At 45.7% G+C, this 21,488-nt stretch overlaps 1 protein-coding gene and 1 pseudogene across 2 annotated transcripts in view; one reads left to right on the top strand and one right to left on the bottom strand.

Moving 5' to 3' along the window:
- Nucleotides 1-21,488, bottom strand: part of MTCL1 (microtubule crosslinking factor 1) — a 123,441-nt gene that overhangs the window by 23,521 nt on the left and 78,432 nt on the right. The window contains exons 7-8 of the mRNA XM_079785233.1: nucleotides 12,107-12,337; nucleotides 10,432-10,629 (exon numbers count right to left, since the gene is read on the bottom strand). Coding sequence (XP_079641359.1) covers nucleotides 10,432-10,629; nucleotides 12,107-12,337 — 429 coding nt within the window. The remainder of the gene's footprint in view (nucleotides 1-10,431; nucleotides 10,630-12,106; nucleotides 12,338-21,488) is intronic.
- On the top strand, nucleotides 210-7,016 carry LOC307107759 (small ubiquitin-related modifier 1-like; annotated as a pseudogene). The gene has a single exon. The product of its transcript is annotated as a small ubiquitin-related modifier 1-like (transcript).

The following is a 21,488-nucleotide window of genomic DNA, read 5'->3' as shown; positions in this document are numbered from 1 at the left end:
TGATTTTTCTCAGCTTGAACACCAATTTTTACTTCAATAGCTCTGAGATAAAAGGCTTATTAAGAGTACAATTCTGTTAATATTTGAAAAGCTCATCAAATAGAGAAACTTCTTAAAATCCTATAGTCTTTCCAACCTCCTGAAGATAAATAAAGACCCTGAAGAGCCTCAACAATCTTGAGAAAGACCAAATTTGGAGGTATCACAACTATACTACAAGGCCATAGTTATCAAAACAGCCTGGTACTGGCATAAGAACAGGTATATAGATCAATGGAACAGAACAGAAAGCCCAGAAATAAAGTCACACCATCAATAAATCAAACAAGTGCTGGTGAGGATGTGGATGAATTGGAATCCCAGTGCACTGTTGGTGGGAACGCAGACTCGTGCAGCCACTGTGGAGAACAGTATGGAGGTTCCTCAAAAGATAAAAAATGGAACTGCCGTTTGACCCAGTGATCCCACTTCTATGAGTATATTCTAAGAATCCCCAAACACCAATTTGAAAGAATATATGCACCCCTATGTTCATAGCAGCATTATTTACAATAGCCAAGATCTGGGAACAGCCCAAGTGCCCATCAGTAGATGAGTGGATAAAAACTTGGTGGTACATTTACCCCATGGAATACTATGCAGTTGTAAGAAAAGAAGGCTCTCTTACCCTTTGATCAGCATGGGTGGACTTGGAGATTATTATGCTAAGTGAAATAAGCCAGTTAGTGGAAGACAAATACCATATGATTTCACCTATATGTGGAATCTAATGAACAAAATAGCCTGAAGAACAAAATAGAAACAGAGGCATGGATACGTAGAACAAGTGACAGCTGACAGAGGGTAGACGAGAAGGGAGGCAGGATGAAAGAAGGTGAAGGGATTAGCCAAAGAACATATATGCATAACCCATAGATACGGACAACAGTGTGATGATGGCCAGAGAGAAGAGGGGGAGGTGGGAAAGGGGGGATAGGAACATCTGCAATAGTATAAAAAAATAAAGTAAATAAATTACCTCTATATTCAAAGAGATGCTTCTGAAATGTGTGAAATTGTAACAAATGCTGGTTTCTCTAAACTCTATATCAAAAGTATTTAAAAATTTTATATAAAGTGTAGGTGAATGAGAAAAGGTGTTGCAACAATCTTTTCAGAAATATACATCAGTCTAAGAACAGAATTTGCTGAGAAACTATATATACATTATGGTGATTTATTTGGTATTTTCATCTTTGGATTTTAAAGTTTACATATATCACTACATTTTAAGTCAAAGTAATTTGAGCATAAAATAATGATAATAATTTTAATACAGTTTTTGGAGTAGTCATCTAATTTAACTGAAGAAAAGCAGAAAACCATGTAATAAATTCTTCTATGTAATCCATAGCTCCCTATAAACCCCAGGTCGCATCAGGGGTCAGACTGTAGGGTTCTTAATCCTTTGCATTCGCTTGCTTTTTTCTCGATTCCTTTATTCTAATGCTAACCGTGTCGAGTCACACCCGACATCCAAGTGCAAAAGGTTAACCTACATCAGTGGTCAGCAAACTCATTAGTCAACAGAGCCAAATATCAACAGTACAACGATTGAAATTTCTTTTTGAGAGTCAAGTTTTTAAAACTTAAACTTCTTCTAATGCCATTTCTTCAAAATAGACTCGCCCAGGCCGTGGTATTTTGTGGAAGAGCCACACTCAAGGGGTCAAAAAGCCGCATGTGGCTCGCGAGCCGCAGTTTGCCGACCACGGACCTACACCCATCAGCTTACACAGCACTAGGGCCAGCCCTTTGTGCTTCTCGCAAGCAAATCAAGCCTAATGTTTTCATGTACATTTGGGTCCGAGGAATCAACATAACCTATTTTATCAGTATAAATTTAATCATCACGGCATGAGCTCAAAATTGCTTTGGGGTGAAGGTGGCCATGACAGCAAGAGAGTCCACAGAATCATGCTATTGGCATTTGTCACTGCAATCACCCGCAGCAGCGTGTGGCATGGCAAGAAGCCACACTAGTTCTCTGCCTTGGTGCACAACAGCAAGAACTGAGTCCAAGTAAGGATTTCTGAAGCCCCCGAATGAGCCATTGATGGGCATGATCCTTCTAAACGAGTTTTTCACATACAAAGGCCCCAGTAATGATAACTAATATTGTTTCCCATGGGCCCGGCCGGAGGGATGCTAAATCATTCATTTCCATGACCTTGTGCTGTACATCAATCCTGGGTACGTACTGCCACGTTCACCATGTTACAGAGGAGGGACCACATGTGCAGACTGCCAAGGTCTCGCTGTTAGGAAGTGCAGGCCTGGACTGCAATCCAGGTCTGTCCCTTCCGAGGCTGGACAATCCAAGCCAGGATATTTGAATTCTGACATCACACCCTGCCTGGGCTTTCACTATTAGTATTTTTCACTTGGCCTCAGAGAAGCCATCTAATCGCTGTGAAATGAATTCTATCCCCATATCAAGGGAAATAATAATAGTGAGCCACCCTGAAAGAGTACCTCAAAGTTACTTCTCTCACTTTTCCTCTGGTGGTGGCGGCCCTTATGGGACTATGTCTGGGGGAAAGCAATTGCCCTTATCAAGTCAAGAATAGAACCAAGATGCTCTGGTCCATTTAAAGGTCTTTAGGTGAGAGTATGCCTGATACAGAGCTTCTGAACCTTCTGTGCCAGGGGCCCAGCTATGCAGCCTTTCAGCTGTGTGTCTGTTAGATATAGGCCAATGAAAAAGACCAACTTTTCGATCTCTTTAAGATCAGCTGGTTGGTTTTCTCACAAAGAAGGATAAAATGGCTCTATTATTTCCTCTCCCCAGGCTCAGGGCATTTCAGCCCTTCTGAGTTCATATCTCTTGGGTGAAGCTTAAATTAATCCCAAAACTGGCATCAGGAGCTTGACTGTGTTGTGAAGTGTTAAACTTTCTCTAAAAGGTTCAAGGTTAGGCGTCAGCTAACAGGACTGCCATCCAAGTATACAATAAATTATTAATAGAAACTGAGAAGGAAGTTTATGGAAAAGGTAACATACCAAGCTGTTAGTGATGCAATGCCAGCAATTTTATAAAATCATTCTTGCCTAAGATTTCTAAAACCTGTGTATTACAATTCTGTGAAAGGCTAAGTTATTATCAACTATTTTGCTTGCCTCCGAGCCATTTACTTTGTAAATGGCTTTAATAAAAAGTTGGAACAGATATATTGACCTGCTGCTATAGGCTAACCCACAAAAGCCAGTCATGAAATAGAGGTGATGGCCTCCACTTCCTATTCATTTAGGCTATTAGACACAGGCTGGGAGTTCTGGGGTGCTCTGGTAGCTGCTCGACACCCCCCCCCCCCCCCCCCACGCACTGCATAGTTCCTATTGACACATATAAAGAGGGAGGCCTTTGCAGCAGGAGTCGCAAAACAAGTCCTTTCCTGTGAGATGGCCCAGAAAGGATGCATGTGCACATCCAGCAACGTTTTCCTACGTAAGCCAGTTATTATTCTTACCTTCATTGTTACATTCAGGTTAATTTTAAGATTCTTTTCTAAAACCATTATCCCCCCCCCCCCCCCACACACACACACAGATAAAAGACAACGAGTCATTGAAGACTGGCGTGAAAATATGATCTCTGATAGAGGTTTACAGAGATGGCAGACTCATTTATGTAAAGAAATCATTTTTCCTCTGGCTGAGAACATACCAGGTGATCCGGGCCGTGAGGGCTCTGTGCCTGCAGGCCACCAAGATTTACACTGAGAGCTCCCCAAGAATAAATGTGGGTGTATGAAAGAACTAATGGACATATACTTAATACGTTATAAACCCAGAGATACCAGTCAAAAGTCTTCAAAGAAACCAGGGCAGGTCTGATGCAAATCAAGGTATGCTGTACACTGCACACCCGGGGTGAACCCTGGGAGGTGGGACTGGGGCAGAGAGAGTCCTTCCTTAAATCCCCGTTAGTCCTTGTGACTTTTCACCTTCGGCAGTAACGGAAGCAAACAAACAAAAGCAAACAGCAAAAATAAAATGATTCATAATCATAAGCTCGGGTCCGGCTCCTTTTCTATAAAGTTGCATGACTCCTAGGTGAGGAGATGAGGTTGCAGAGTCTGAAGAATGAACCATGGCATAACATACAAAATCAAAATGCAAAAGCTACTGAGGCTCAAGAAGAGAGTTTTCTTACTACAAAAAAAAAGAAAAAGAAAAAAAAGAAAGAAAGCCAGGGCATGTCACAGTTCTGACATGCAGGCCTTGTCTGGAAGAGGTGTTCCTTTCTGGAAGTTTCTGCATTTGGGGCAAAGTAGAAAGATGGGCTGCCAGGAAGTGGGTAGCTGGGCAACCGGTGAGTCGAAGTCTGAGAGGTTCAGGAAGCCAAAGGCGCTTTGGCTACAGAAGGGCTGATTTTTACTTTTAGGGGAGCTCTGGGAGCCCCTGAGCGTCACATGAGTCCTGGATCAGTGACAAAGGCCCAGGGAGCAGGATCCACTCGGTCCTCAGTGAGGCTGTTAGTGACCAGCCCCCGCTGAAGACTGGAAGACTAATAGGAAACAACATGGCATCGGGTCCTGCTCTGAATTTTAGGTTAGATCCCTTATGTTTACACTTAGATGCTTTAATAAAGAATAGTATGTCACATCCCTGAATGAAAAAAATAACTTCTCTTTTTGAAAAATTAACCCTATTCTTGGAAGACTGGCTGTTGGAACCATGGGGTCATAATTCTGGCACTATTAATCTACCTCGTTTAAAAGCAAACCTTGATTTCAGGGATGACTAATGAATATCAAATGCACACATCCTTAGCAGTGCTAGTCTCGCAAGCTTAACATAGCGGCAAGTGGCAAGCCTCTTGGAGCTCAATGAGAACTATCTAACATGCCCCTGCTCACTCCCAGCCTCTGCTCGGCCACAAGGCAAGCTTACTGTTCGCAAGGACCATCGGGTCACCGCTGCAGATCGCACAGCCGAGGACCAGTCAACAGGGAGCATTCGCAGGGCCCAACACTTTCCAACCTCATGGTTTTCATGATCGATTTCCAAGGTTGACTCAATACATGTAATTTTTTTTTTTAACCTCATTGGACATGATCAATGTTGCCATTTACTGTGTTCAACTTGGAGAATGATCAATATGACAGAAATTAAAGATCAAGGCCCGGGAAATTTTGTTACTTGTGAGTTTATCCTTGGGAAAGAAGTTCAGCCTCGTTTCTCATTCTGCTTATCACCTGGTGGGGGGTGGGGAGGGTTTCTCAGAGTTTCTGAAAGGCTGCGGTCCTGTTCGGCAGCTCTGTAAGACACCCAGGCTGCCCAGCTAATACCCAGGCCACTACAGAGCAGGCAACCCTTCTGAGGGAACTCGCAGGGAGCCAGCTGTCGCTTACAGCGGAGCTCACTCATCTTCTGTCCTTGGGCGGATGGCAGTGTGCCCTGAATGGCTATGGAGAGTTGGGTCCATTAAAGGCAGAGCTGATTCCCCCCATCTGGGCTCTACCCCGGGAGCCCATTCACGTGCCTCTGCTGCACAAAGTGGAAACCCATGGGTCCCTCGCCACTTGAAGGGGAAGATCTAAAAAATCAGCGTTGGAAGAGGAGAATAGGAGAGATGATATTAAAATACACTGAATGTGAGGTTCCAGCTGAGTGACTTTACATTAGTTTTCACCCCAGGGGTAAATTTTCCATGACTCTGGTTTAGAAAACCAGATGTTACATTTTTTTTCTTCTTCTGCAAAGCATTTGGATGCGCATGTGAGAAACACCCAACACATGATCTTAGTGCAGCAGGTTTTCAACTAAATGGAAATCAAGAAATACTATTTGAGTTAATCACAGATACTTTACAGTATTGGTGGCCAATAAAACGGGTCCGGCAACAGTGCTGTGCTGTAGGGAAGAGAGACGGATTTGTAAACCCCGGAGCGAGGTTCTCTCTACCCTAGGCCACTGCTGTGTGGGGATACCCCCGGGTGAAGCCACCACCACCATGTCTGGCCAGCAGGCAAAACCTTCACAAGCACCTGGGGGATAAGAAGGAAGGAGAATACATTAAACTCAGTCTTTGGACAGGATAGCCGCGAGATTCATTTCAAAGTGAAAATGGCGACACATCTCAAGACAGTGAAAGATTCATACTGTCAAAGACTGGGAGTCCAATGCCTTCAGGTTTCTCTCGGGAGGTCGGAGAATTGCTGATAATCACACTCGAGAAGAACTGGGAATGGAGGAAGAAGATGTGACTGAAGTCTATCAGGAACACACAGGGGGTCCTTCAACGGTTTAGATAGTCTTTCTATTTTTTTTTCTTTTCTCTCACACCTTTTTTATTCTTAAAAATAGTTCTTTTGTAATGTGGTGTTCAAAATGGGTTGAAAACTGGCACCCTCTTTCTTTTAAACATCTGGGAATGGGGAGTCTGGTGCCCATTATTCATTAGTGTTGGTTTTCATTGTGCTGATGGTGGGTGATGAAGCCTCAGCCCCCTCCGCATTGCCCTCTCCTTCTGAAATGTTACCTGTGTGAGCAGGGAGGCACCTTTTCCAGGACCGTGACCTTCAGGCTTGTGCTCAATAAGGTCGACCACTGCAGGTGCTCCTGACGACTGCCACCTGGCCCCGAGGTTCTAGCACGTGTTGGCTGCACTCGTGGACCATGACTCTCAGGGGGAGATGGAAAATGTCCTTTCCTTGACGTGAAGCTACTTTTAAAATCTGAGGGACTGGACCCCACGAAGAGGAATATGAGGGTGGAGTCAAGATGACAGATCCGGTGAGAATAAAGACTAACAGCGGTGGCTTCACTCGAGAGAAAGCATTTAAGAGCAGAGAAAAATCTTGTCAGAAGATCCCAGAAAGTCCTAACTTTCATTAGCAGTTAATTAGGTATTCGAGTAGAAGTGGGTACAAAGGAACAATGCTCTTTTTTAGTTTATTTGTACTTCTTGGCCTGGGATATGGGTTTTAAGTGGACATCGTCTGTACCAGCTTCATTAAAATAAACAACACATTTGTGTGTGTGTTTTTTAAAAAAAACCTGGCAGATTTTAAAGGATTATTTTGCAAAGTAGCATTTTATTTTCTAAGTCATTGTTGGCAAATTCACCCCATGAGCTAAATTCTCCCCATGGACTCTGGCATTGTGACGAACTTCCTAATAACTGTAATTAAAAGTGCCTTTGAACATTCCTCCTTGAGTCACATTAGTCGGGGAAATGGAAGGGTGGGTGGGGGTGTGTAGAAAACAGCTCTTCAGTGTGACCACTGAGAGCTGCTTGTTCGCCTGGAAGGCATCTCTCCATTCCTCTCCTGGTAAAAACAAACACGCACTTGACGCAGTAGCACCCTTGACGCAGGTTCTGAATTGTGAAAACTGTTTGCTATTTAGTGAACTAGCAAATGATGCACATATTTTGTTTTTCATGTACTTGGCGATATAAGTAAAATTAAATCTGTCCCTTTGTTCCCTTTGAATGAGATCTTCCATGAGAAAGTCTTACACTACTCCTGCATATATTTTGGGGACACAGATACTAATAGTTTCCATTTTGGGGGCTTAAGGATTTTTCTTTTTCCTGTTTAAAACACTTTTTATACTTTTTGATGTATAGTACTTGAAATTCTTACCAGAAAACGTGTTAATCACAGTTACTTGATTACAAATGAGAACTATCTAACATGCCCTTGCCTACTCCCGGCCTCTGCTCTGCCACAAGGCAAGCTTACTGTTCGCAAGGACGATCGGGTCACTGCCCTAGATCGCATAGCCGAGGACCAGTCTTCTGCGTTTTGGGTTTTGAAGCCTTTATTCAAACTACTTTTAAATGAGTGGTTTACTGTCAGTGTTTTGTTTTTTTTTTTAATAGCATATATTTCCTTTACTCTTTTATTTCTTTCTTCCATTATATATATATATATATATATATATATATATATATATATATATATATATATATATATATATATATGTTAGAAATCCAGGATATTGTCCTGCCACTCATGACAAATGCTCTGGCACCAAAAGTTACGGCCAATGTTAAAAGAGTAACAGAAAATTAGAGCAAAGAGTCTTTCAGACTCAGTCTTTGCTCACCAGGAATAAATCATTAAAACACCACATGGAGGAGTCTGCATGGTGACTGTTCACCCGCAGTCCTGTGGGATTTTAACATACTGTCCCTTGTCCAGTGAACCAGAGTAGAAAGAGTTGTCTACCATTACTGTTATTTGTTGATTTTTTTTATGATAATAGTCTATCCTTATGACACTTCTGCAACCAAACTGGATTTCCATCTCCCCTTTAATAGATATAGAGGACAATGATTATCATCTCTGCTGCTGTAATGTGTTAGGTATTTTATGCTAGTAGAATCTAGTTTAATTGTTTCAGGTGAAAAGTATTCTTTCAGTTTCCATTTTGAATGTGTATGGATTAAACAAACAATAAACTAATGAGAGAGAGAGAGAGAGAGAGAGAGAGAGAGAGAGAGAGAGGAAGAAATAAAGAAGCAGCTCTTCAGTTGTGAAAATCTTATTTGCATATGGAGAGAAAGCAGTAAGGGGGCCTGTGCTCACACATCACCACTTTCTGTCACTTGGATCTGAGGCCAAGTTGCTGACACAGCCTCTCCCGCTTGACCCTCTGAGGCTCAGGGCTGAGGGAGGGGCTGCAGCTGTGGCGTCCACGCAGAGGGAGTGCCCAAATATGCTTGTGGCTGAGCGCCTGCAGCTGCACCCGCCCTCCCAGAGTGACTCTGGCCCTGCCCCTCACCACAGAGCCAGGGTCCAGGGCCGGGGCCTCAGGCTCTGCCCTATGGAACTCTCAGAGAAGCAACATAGGGTCCAAAAAGACTCAGAAGAGGAAGTCTGGGAGTGAGGAAGCGTTAACGACTGGTGCCTCCCAAGGGCTCAACCCTCCAAACCCACCAAGGCTACTGTTTCATATAAAACTGAAAAAAATTTGGATGGTAGCTATAGTATCTTTTGGGTTATTAAGCAAGGTCTATCTGCTTAATCCTATATAATAAAGAGGTAATATGCAAATTGACCATCACTCCAACATACAAGATGGCTGCCCCCATGTGGACACAAGATGGCCACCACAAGATAGCCAGCAGGGGAAGACAGTTGGGGGCGACCAGGCCTGAAGGGGAGGGTGGTTGGGGGGGACCAGGCCTGCAGGGGAGGGCAGTTGGGGGTGACCAGGCCAGCAGGAGAGAGCAATTGGGGGTGACCAGGCCAGCAGGGGAGGGCAGTTGGGGGTGATCAGGTTGGCAGGCAGAAGTGGTTAGGGGCAATTAGGCAGGCAGGCGAGCGGTTGGGAGCTAGCAGTCCTGGGTTTGAGAGGGATGTCCGACTGCCTGTTTAGACCCGATCCCAGTGGTCGGGCTTAAATGGGCAGCCTAACATCCCTCGAGGGGCCCCAGATTGGAGAGGGTGCAGGCTGGGTTGAGGGGACGCCCCCCCCCCTGCACAAATTTTGTGCACCGGGCCTCTAGTAATTAATAAATGTGGCCTCTAGCAACACTACTAATTACTTAATATTTACACTGAAGTCCCACCTCTCTTTAATGCTTTAATTTTTTTAGGTGTCATCAAATATTTTTATATTTCAAGTGACCCCAAAGAACCTGAAACACTTTACACATTTGGGGATATTTTTTTTAAAAGTACTTGTTCCAGACCTGACCAGTTTAGCTCAGTGGACAGAGCGTGGGCCTGTGGACTGAAGGGTCCCAGGTTTGATTCTAGTCAAGGGCACGTATCTCAATTGCAGGCTTGATCCCCAGCTCTGGTTGGGGCATGTATGGGAGGCAGCCAAACAGTGTGTCTCTCTCACATCGATGTTTCTCTCTCCCTGTCTCTCCCCCTCTCTTCCACTCTCTCTAAAAATCAATGAAAAAAAAATATCCTCGGGTGAGGATCAACCAAAAAAAAAAAAAAGTACTTGTTCCTTCCTCCTTACGCGTTATATTGCCAAACCAGTGCTATTTTCAAGTGCCCATTCAGCTGAGCATCCACACAGAAGCCCTGGACTTGCTTTTTTCTTCCATGATGGACACGTGGCACTCAGTATCCTTTCCTTGGAAGAACGGTCAGCTTTCATACGGCCTCAGACCACTCTACAGAATACTCTCTCTTTCTTTGTCTGAGGCACGTTCGCTGGCCTTCAGGGGACACAGCTAATCTGCTCTTCTGTGGTCCTTATTTATATGGGTAAGCCAAATGAACTAATGGGCTGACATCAACGTAAAAGCCTTCATGATGTGATTTCTAGCAAAATTACAGCAACAGGCAGCCACAGGTGCCAGAGACATTTTCTGCTCCCCAGAACACGGGCCCATGATGGGAAATGATACAGACACAGGTGGGAGTCTTCTCTCCCAGGTGTGGGTAGCACGGGGGGCTGGGACGCGGCACCCACCTGCCCGTGGAGCTGCCCTCCATCTGCAGGCTGCAGCCGTGATCCGTGGTCACCGATCTGCACGGGGGAGTGTGGAGAATGCTCCCCCACTGAAGAGCCACAGCCTGGACTGTCGTCATCTCGGTCTGGACTGGCCCCGTTTGGGTCCCCCTGGACTCCAAGTTCCCCAGGCCTGGGGTAGAGCTCCGGGTGCTCACTCTGAAAACAGCAAGAGAAGATGATCACAGCTTTACCCAAATCCTTCCGCTGTGCAGTCTGATTTTTATGGTTTGAGGATAATTACCCACTTTATGGGCTTTATCAACTCTTCACTTCTCAGCAATTCCCCCTAATATGCTCATGATGGCCCTTTCACTCACTGGTCACTTTCTCCATTGAAATAGCATGCAGTTTAGTAAGTACAGTTTACTAGAAAAGATTAGAAATTTTACTATTTATAAACTACTAGAGGCCCAGTGCACAAAATTCATGCACTCGGGGGGTGGGGAGGGTCCCTCAGCCTGGCCTGCACCCTCTCACAGTCCAGGAGCCCTTGGGGGATGTCTGACTGATGCGGAGGCTGGAGAGGCTCTCGCCACTGCTGCTACACTTGCCAGCCTTGAGCCTGGCTACTGGCTGAGCGGCGCTCCCCCTGTGGGAGTGCACTGAACACCAGGGGGCAGCTCCTGCGTTGAGCATCTGCCCCCTGGTGGTCAGTGTGCATCATAGTGACCGGTTGTTTCACCGTTCGGTCAATTTGCATATTAGCCTTTTATTATATAGGATTATTGCTTACAGTTATGGTTTTAAATTAGAGGAAAAAGTCCAAAGTATTGACAAAACTTTACAACTACTTCTAGGTTTTGCTTAGTAATGGTTTTCTGTCATGGATATTTGGGAGCAGGTTGAATTAATTTTTGAAGACTTTCTTCACCCTGAGGAAAGAGGATCACTGTATTCCCATTCATAGGATGACTTGAAATTACTTACCCTGCTCACTAGAGTGAAAAGCAGCTGAAAGGTCTTTGGGGACTAAAAGGAAACCAACATGCTCAGTGTCAGAAGCAGCTGACAGAGTGGCGAGCGGTGTGGATACCAGCCTGCGCTCACAGAAAGCTCACGGCCACTCTGCTTAATCAATAAAGGGCCATCTGAAAACAAATAACTGTTCTGGTTCTGTTATGAATCTTGGAATGGAGGCATGTTCCCTTTCTTAGGAGAACACACACAAATTTCAGAGGCGGCAAGGAAGTGACCTACCCGGAGCTTAGAAGAAACCTTTATAAAACTGCACTGGCAGAATGGGCTCTGACATTTAGGAATAAAAATTTAAACTCAGAACTAGGTTTTACAAACTAGCATGGTAGAGGGAGAGAGTCAGGGATGGCAGGGTGATCACTTTAATAAATTTATAAATCAGCAACAAAAGAGATGGCAGCAAAACTTTGTCGCAGAACGGAGTTGCTGACCCATATACTCTTGCAACGAGGTCAAAGGACAGACCAGAACTCTCGGGCTGGTATATAACTGGACAACCCATTGCATTTCCATCGCCTGGAGCAGACTTGACAAAACAATCTGAACTAACAGAACATGACTGTGTGCAGGGGGGAGGGGCACTGTAGTGCCTGGGGGTCAAGAACAAAACCGATGCAAATAACGGTGAACTCCCCGTGAACTCTCCGGGTGGAGGTACCTCAGTGAAGTCCTCTCCTTCCTCCTCCATCTGTTTCCCTCGTCGCCAGTGCTTCAGCAGCCACCTGAGTTTGACGTAGAAAAGGAAAATGTTCTGCTTCAAGGACCGGAGCTCCTGCTGCACGAGACTCCTCTCATCACTCCAGGTCCGCTCCGGGAGGGCACCCTGCAGAGCCAGGCTGTGCATCTCCAGTTCCTTCCACCTCAGGGCGTAGAGGTGATCCTCCTCCATCTGGAACAGAAGGAAGGGGAGTGTGACAAGCAGCGATCCCCATGTGCCACCCAAACCAAACTATGTCTTTTCAAACTGCCATTCAATCCATACCATTTTGCATATGGTGCCTGAAATAGAAACCAACAAAAGTTTGGTGAACTCCTTGAGACGTTCACTATGTATAAAACATTCCGAGTTTTCTGATTTAGAAGGAAGTGCTATTTCAAGGTAAGGGATTATAATTTCTCCTGGGCAAGTCTCCCCTGGTGCTTTTAGATGTCTCTGGATGCCTTCAGGAAAATTATTTCTTGGACGCATGGCTACAGCTCACTTACATGCAGAGTCCACCTGCCTCTGAACCTGGGCTTGCACACAAAGGCACACTGCGACTGTGAGGGAGGAAGAAGTAGGAATCCTTCACCTTGAATTCCTGGGCCCTCTGACCCCTCCCAACCCCCAGCCCCTGACAGAGAACAGCAAGTGAAGAAGAGGCCCGCAGGGAGCCTGCGAGGGAGAGCTGGGGCCTGCAGGCACTCTTCCAATCATGAAGTACTCCACTCACATGGTGGTGAGCAAACAGCGAAGTATGTCCATAACCTACACCCACTTCCATGCCTAAGATTTCCCATTCCCATTACATGTGGGTAAGTCTTAAGGAAATAAAAGCTCTGCTAAAAAGAAAGGTTTTCCATCTCTCCATCAAGTTCCTGCTTTTACAGCACAGGTCTAGGCACGCTTCCAAGCCATAAGCAATTATTATATGTCAATAATGACTAAGCAAAAGGGTATGGATACAATCTTAATCTACTTAATCTTACAGTAGCTGAAGTGGGGTGAAAAAAGGATTAGGATCATTATCAGCTGTCCTCTCCTAATTTAACACTCCCTCCTGCGCCAAAAACTAACGTGGTGGGTTTTGTTTTGTTTTCCTAAAGTACTAGGTTAACGTGTGGAAACCATGGGAATATGACTACCACTGTCTGGGTCAATGGATGTGGCTGTGCTGAATGAAGGCCAGTGAAGAGCAGAGGCAGCTCTGGGGAGGTCCCTGGTCTGGGCAATGACTGCATGGCTACTGTCCTAGCACCAGATTTGTTTGCACTTCTAGCTGATTCAATTCAGCAGCTCAGCTGCCCTGAGTCCCACCCCTGGTTCCCCTCATCTGGACACAAGAACGGCTCAGAGTGGGTAAGGGGCAGCCTACTGTACTGGAAATCCAGTTCTCAACTTACCTTAGGCCATTAACTGCCTCTGGTAGTTTCTAGTCCTCAGTTACAAAATGGTTAAGCTAACAGGGAGTGCTGTGCAGAGTGCCTAGCTCAAGGCAGGTACTCCAGAGGCGACAGAGTGTTAGTAAGAGAAGCAGCACCGGGGGGTGTTCTTTTAGTCCCTCCTGGAAATGCCCCTCCCTGGCTCGCTCTCTCTGACCACTCCTCCCCTGCCCCGGGGCCTCCGCTGTTCCAGGACTCCACGTGCTTCCCCAGGCACAGAGTGGCTGCTGTGCCCTAGGGTGTGTTAGGGACACCTTCCCTTCCTTTCCCTTCCATTCCACTCTGAACAAGCCTGGGTGACATCACACCACCTGGGGCCAAGGTCTGGGAGCCTCTTCCACACACTCCTTCATCCTGAATACAAGCACTAGAAACACCTGGGACCCTGCCACTTGGCTATCAGCATCTCCAGGAATAAATTCATTTTCAAAGAGGATTTTTGGTGCAATTACTTAGGAATTTACCTTCTGGGTAATAGGAAGCCATTTTCCTTTTGTAACAGTATGTGACACTGGACCTATCAACGAAACGTTTAAAAGGGCTGTGCGTCTGCTGGTGGAGGTTGGCAGAGCACTCAGATCTGGGCACTCAGCGTTGCTCTCCCCAAGCCCAGAGGTGCCGAAGGCGCGCCCTTAACCAGGTTTGACCTACTTAGGTGAGCAGGACCATGGACAAGGTGGGGCCCATGAGTTAAATGCTTGGATACCTTATAGTGCACCGGACATGCATTTTACATCACGGTGCCCTGGTCAAGACCAACTGGTTTTTGTTTTTAAAAGTACAAGTATCTTTCCCAATTAAAAAAATAAATAAAAATACAAGTATATTTTGAGACTACAAGGGGGGGAAAGGCAGCAAGGGCGATTCTGAGCCTGCATATCTGTTTACAGATTTGAGGTGGCAGCAGGGACTGGGCAGTCCTCAGGGAGGCCCGGGGCAAGGAGTGCCTGTGTCTGCGAATCCTTCCTACTGGGCGCTCTGGGAGAGGATTTAATGGATAAAGGGTAATTAGCCAGTAACAATTTACTCTAAAATAGCTAGAAGAGCTAATGAAGCCACAGCTCAGTTAATGGATGTTTTCTGAAGACAACGGTTTAGGGTGAGTTGTCCTTTCATCTGCAGCCTCCTGGAAGTGCCCCATTCCTGGTTCGCCCTCTGACCTCTGCCCCACTGCCCGAGGCCTCCGCTGTTCCACGCCTTCCCGCACTTCCTAAGGCGCAGAGGCTCCTCTGCCCTGGGTGTGCTAGGGGACACCCCCCCAAAGTTGTTGGACACACATTCATGTCCAGTTGCATTAGGGCCCTTATTTTACTTTACTTTTCAGGTCTGGATGCAGGGAAATTTAGATTAGGTATTAAGAACTCCCTGAGACCACACCGTAAATACCGAAGAGCATATTTTAGAACAGAAAGGAAGACAGCTGTCTTTATGAGTTGTCTGAGGGGGGCGCCGGACTGGATGACCTTTCCATACGCCCTCCAGCCCGTGCGTTCAGGAGCCTGTGCACGACAGACAGCGTTCTTTTACAACATATCTTGTCATCTCTCTGGAGGGGCTCTGTGGTCTGAGACATGGTTGTGCTGAAGTCCACGTGACATATTTACCTTTCGGATCTTGTAAGTTTCTCTGTCTCCTCTTGATGCAGCCTGGTCGCCTGTGCAAGCTGACCCTGTAGCTCCTCTGTTCAGGTAAAACGGGGTGGGGGTGGTGGGGGGGGGACGCCCTGAGCTGATCAGTGGGATAAAGGAAGGGGTTTAGTGGACGGGAGAACCCTGCCTGGTGTGAAGACGCAGGACAGACCTCTGCACATGCCAGGGACACGCGTGGAGCGACACGGCATGTGCGCTGCAGCAGAGGAATGACTCGGTGGCAAGTCCCCCGGGATTCTGCCCTGGGCCCTTGTGTTATCTGGGGAGGACAACTCCACCTGCCCTGCACCTCTCACCCAGGAGACCAGGTGAGTAAGTAAGTGGTGCCTATCTCCTGAACTTCGAACACCGCAGTAACCACAACCCAGACTGAGCCGGGAGCCTGGGTACACCAGAGGTATCTCTGCTACCACAGCAGCTTCTAGAAAGTTTTATGAAATGCTGGGGGCGATCAGAGCTGGCAATTATGACAGTCAAGCATGACCCCTCACGCACAGTCGGCCTCTTAGATTCACTGCCCAAGTTCAGACATGTCTAAGTTGCATAATTAACTTGTTTGCATGCTTTCTTATCAGTCTGCCCTGCCTTCCTTTTCTCCTGGCAGTCCTATCCTGGCTGCTCACAGTAATTGGGGTGGGGGCTCCTCCAGTTAACAGACATGGTTTCCGGTCTCTCCACTGCACACAGTCTGTGCCTAAGGGGAATTGCACAAAAACCTGCCTGTCACATTTCGAGTTAAAAATAGTTAAAGGAATCTCTTAAAACTCTTTTTATTGGTAAAGTCTATCTCTCATGCCTTTTATGTCCAAACGGCAAGGATAGAGGAGCCACTCTCTACTCCCTACTACTTTCGAAATGTGTTTTTTAGAGATGGAAACACTGTCATATTAAAAATCTTAGGCATCATTAAAATGGAATCATGAGATTTTACCCACTGGTTTATGCTACCTGAGGATAGATGATTTGTAAAGCTAGGCATGAGAGTGGATTGTTGCAATAAAAACCAGGATCATTTCACTAGGTCCTTCTGATTACCTTTAACTAATCTGTTATTTTTCATTTGCTCTTCCTAATCTGATGTTACCTGAGTTGTCGTGATTGAAAACCACACCCCCAAAACAGGAGACACAGAAAATAAAAGGGTAAATCACTTCCCTTAGCATAAGGGAAGAACCAAGAGAGAGTTTACAGGAAGAAGGATTTAGACAGAGAAAATCAGACACACTGGGGATTCACCAACTTTGGGAAAACATTTTTGAAAGATGTAAGCGCATCCTACTTTTAAGAACTCCTGAGAACATGCATGCTTCTTTGATTTGTTAGTTATTAAAGATAACTAGTGTAGTCATTTATATTTGCTAGGCAAGGTTTCGAGTTCTCTTTGAAGAGGGGCACTTCTCTACACATTGAATTTGCTCCAATGGCTAACTTCTCATTTCTATCTTACTGTTTTTTAATGTGTGGGGTCCTTTACAATAATGACTCTTTTTTTTTTTTTCCTGTTTGCTTATCTTTCGTAGTTTTAAACACATTTATTTTATAGTTTCTTTCTGGCAATCCTAGAGTCGGAAGGTCTTAGCGCTGGATCCTGCCGTTGGACACTGGCTGACTCCTGCGCCAGGTGCGTGTTTCTGGCTTGGGTGTTTGCAATTTTGCATCGTGAGGTCATCTTCAGTGGGGAGTCAGCTATGATCTCATATGTGACATGGCTGACAATGGGCCTCCAGAGGGGCTTTGTGTTTGCAAAAGCCAGCAACAGAACATAAACCTTCCTTTCCTTAGGGATTCCTGGGCCTCCGGGTGACATCAGTTCAAAGCCTGGTCCTGGCGAGGCTACAGGGGGAGGGGGAGACTCCATGCTGGTGGACAAGATCCCTGTTGCCTTCCTCTCCCATAGGCAGATGTTTCTCCAGTTTGGCCTTTCACGACGTGCAGCCCTTTGAGGGTCCTGGTTCATGTCTTTCTCTGCCTGTACTGGGCCCAAGGCCCTGGCTCCTGTCCTCTTAGAGCTATTAAAACCCAAGGCTCTGGGTATGAATTCTGGCAACTTTCCACCCACCTCACCCAAAGGCCAGACACTGCTCTGGTTTTCAATTCCGAAATCGATTCCAACCCTTGAAGGTTTTTTTTTTAACTTCCTTGGGAATTCAGCTATATATTTTAAAGGACATTTTATATTGTATGCAGCATTTTCTTCAACAAATCGTTATTAAGCACCTATCGTGCTAGGCACTCTACTAGGGGTATAGCAGGAAGTAAAGCTGCCCCAGATCCCGGCCCTCCTGGGGCTTCCCGTCTGGCTCTTTTTTTTTTTTCAATTTTTTTTATTAAGGTATTATATGTGTACATATCTTTAGGTGTTTCGCCCAGTTGGGTTCTCAGGTTACCCCCGCTGCTCTGGGACATATTACTCTATACCTTTAAAATGTAAAAATCCTCCATGCTCTAACACAGTTAGTATTAGCCCAAAGCTCCGTACTAGATGTTAAAATGGACACCCTAATTAAACTTATCTTTTAAGAAAAAAAAATATATATATATATAAATTTAATTTCTATTTATTACACTAAACTATTCAGTTCAGCTTTAATCTTAATAATTATATAAACCATTTTTAGTTTAAACAAACACTAGTCTCATACTCCAGGCATTGTTCGACAAGCGGTCCCTGTGTCTGCACACCCCTTTGGAGGCCTGTTCCTCGGGGGCATCTGGTTTACCTACAGCGGCTCCCGTGGTGTCTGTGGAGACTGGTCAACAACAGAAACCTTTAGATCATCTATTAGAAGTTTTACTTTCCTGCACTGTTCATTTTTGCTGACGGAATACTAAAACTACAACAGCTAAGTCTCCTAGTCGGCATGCCGTCACCCCAGTGTTACAAAAACAAAATGCAAACCGGCTCTGGCAAAGTATTTGTCCAAAACTAGCCTACGCCACACAACCACTCACAGCCACACACATCAGAAGAAAGTTTTCACGTAACACACAGATTTCCTCCAGAAAAGAAATACTTCCCTTCACAACCAGGCTCCCCAAGATTTGATTCTAAACCCATCCTTGGCCCACTTACCTAAGATTGTGATTACACATCAAACAAATCCACCTTGACATGCCTGTGTGAAAGCAGTTTATGTAAACAAATACCACCCCTACTTGGTTCTGAGGCCGTGGAGGCCTGTTCATCTCCACATCACAACCACCTTCCCTGTTCATGTTCTGAAACCCTGGCCATGCTTTTCCCTAACGGCTGGGTCCCACACCCACGTACACAGCCGATTTCCTGGACATCTTCAGAGAAAGGGGCTTGTAAATTACCTCCCACACCTAAGAAGATAACTGCACTACCTCATTCTACCAAAGAAAAGGAATGCTTTCCATGAGGGCATTAACAATGCTATCACCTAACAACACTACTGTAACCAGAACTCTGTTCCAGCTCTCTCACCGTGACTTCATATTCTGGTGAGTTCCATTTTGTTCCGGCCAGTTTTGTTACTGCTTCTCCCCAAAGCAGTATATGAGGTCAACAAATGTGCACACATGCTTGGCATAAAACCAGCACGCATCATTTCATCGTGGCTGGTAGGGCACAGCTGAGGCATAAGTGATCACAAACGCTCCGTGCACTTCGCCGATTAAAGGATAAAGGGGGAGCTGGGGGAAGAGAGCCCTTTGAGATTTCTGAAACCCAATCCTCTGGGCACAGGCTTGGTTTCATTTATATCTGAAATCTGACCAGTGCCCGTGCTTGGCTACTCCTCATTGAGAACTATTTTTAAGGTACCCTGCACATTCCAAACCACATATTCTATACATTGCTCTCTCTTAACAAATGGAAATCTCTCACGCGGGGCAAAGTCAGGGAAGAACCTGGTGCCAGGTGTGAGAATCTTGCTACCATCTACTGAGACGAACAGGCAACAGGAATACTGTTTGTGTGAAATCCTTTTTTTTTTTTTACCAGTTAATTTTTGTGTAGTTGCATTAATGGGTCAGTGGGTGTTAACAGACTCTGAGTTCAGCTTCCTCTGCCCATGACTGTTTTAAGAGGGCAGGGCGTGGATATGCCATTCCCTTCCTGGACTTGTTATGTGTGCCATCCGAGCGGCAGGCTTCCTTCACAGATTTGTTATCTGCTAAAATGCCACCGTGTAAGAATGTAGATTTTTACTTTTCTCCTTTTGTTGTTATTGCTGCTACTGGTATTGCTGCTATTAGTACAAGTAATAATTTAACCTGCCCCAAACATCTGAATTTTCCAAAATAAGAATTTACCTTTCCCCCCTTTCCCTAAATAGGAAAATCTATCAGGTGGAAATCCTAGAAGGCATTTCGCAAATGGAACTTGAGAAATGGATCCTTTTTTAAAACTTCAGCTGAAAGTCAGAAAGTTGTTTCTTCTTCTAAGCCACTGATACTAGGTGTCCTATAAGGCTCCATCCCTTCCCCGAGGCACGAAGGCAAAGAGCTGGGGGAAGTTCGGACGTGGTAGCAGTTGGCTTATGCAGGTAATTAGTGGTAATTCCAAAGGGAATGTAGGAGGGAATACACTGCTATGGGTGCACGCAGCCTCCGTCTTGGCCTGCTTCTAGAGGAAAGCCTTGTTGTGCTTGCCTCTCCCCCGGTTCCTGGGGGTCTTCAACAGGAGGAGTGAGTCAGCTGCCCTGATGGGGGCCTGGGTACCCTTTCCATCATGGCCTCAGAGGGAAGCAGTTGTAAGCACTGCGTTCTGGATGTTTTCATTAAGAGGCTTTTAGGAGTTCTTTCTAGAACTGTCTGCTGTACCATTTCAACCCAATGTAGTATTCAAAGACCAAACGAAGCTGTCTGTCAGGGTGACATCACCTGAGGGACAGAGCACCCCAGACCCAGACTCCACAAGGGTGGATATTCGGCTCCTCAAAATAAAAGGAAAAGCTATGGAGCCACCAAAGTGGTCCTAAAATATGTGTTATCTTTAACCTTTTGCACTCGGATGTCGAGTGTGACTCGACACGGTTAGCATTAGAATAAAGGATTCGAGAAAAAAGCAAGCGAGTGCAAAGGGTTAAAAGATATTTTCAAATATGATATGCTTGCATGCATAATTGGGTTTTCTCTTCTGTGCAAAATGCCTTAGTGAATAAAAATGTCCCAACAAAGGATGTTAAACTTTGGGTTCAGACCATTTTCCCTTCTGGGGATGCTCCCTAGACACTGCCTTTCACTATGAGTTTTTTTTCCTTCTTCTTTTTTATGTTCTCGTTAAAATATATAAAATTAAAGAAAACCAGACAGATGTTCACAAAGAAGAAACATCCCTTGGCAACATCACTGGCCATGCAGTTAATCACCTGAGTGATCCGTGTTCAGAAACATCCCCCAGGAAATGGAGCTCTTGTTGGCGTGTCTGGGCCCCGGGGCCAAGGGGAGGTCAGGGCTGCCAGTCCCTGCAGTCCTGGGCAGCAGGGAGGACAGGACTGACCAGGCCTGAGCAGACTGTTTTAGACCCAGTCCTACCACCGTGCCCCTGGGAGCTGAATGGCCAACTGCTCCACTCAGGCCTCGTTTTTCTCATTCTCATCATGAGGGAGTCAGACATTCCCTTCTGAGCTACATTGTTCGGCAATCCGGACTTGCCATGTGGCACCAACTAACTCGGCTAGTCTCCCTTTTCTGGAGGTTTGCCTTTCTAGAACATTGTTTTATCCAATAAAGCATTTCTCTCTCTCTGATTGTTGCCGGTTTTTGAAGCTATGCAGTGCGTGTGTGTATGTGCCAAGCAACAGGACAACGTCTCAGTGGCCTGGCACGATAGCACACTTGATCAGAGCTTCACTAACAGGGCTGCGTGACAGGCCTTGAACGATGGCGCCAATGGGAAGACAGCTGCAGTTCTCCGCAAACAGTGTATCGGGGAGACCAGGGCGGCCACGTCCAGCCAGAGCTGTGCTTCTGTACAGGACCCGGGAACAGCCAGTAACAAGCGACAAAGGGCTACAGTGGGCAGAGAAAATTGGTCCCATGACCAGGGTAGCTGTGACACCCCTTCCCGCCTATAGTCTTCGATGGCGGGACATAATCCCCCTCCTTATTATTAATCATACTCGATGTTTAGATGGCATTTAGCACTTTTTAGTGTACTTGTTCAGGTAATAGCTCACCGGCTCTGAGAATCATCCCCATATAACCACATGAAGCAGGCAGGGCCATTTTACAGATGAGAAAACAGAGGCTGACACGTGCCTGAGAAACAGGGCTAGTGAT

The sequence above is a fragment of the Cnephaeus nilssonii genome (assembly GCF_951640355.1).
Source record: "Cnephaeus nilssonii genome assembly, chromosome: 11".
NCBI classification, from domain to species: Eukaryota; Metazoa; Chordata; class Mammalia; order Chiroptera; family Vespertilionidae; genus Cnephaeus; species Cnephaeus nilssonii.
Note: the sequence above shows the minus strand (reverse complement) of the source record. Positions and strands in the feature narration are given on the sequence as shown.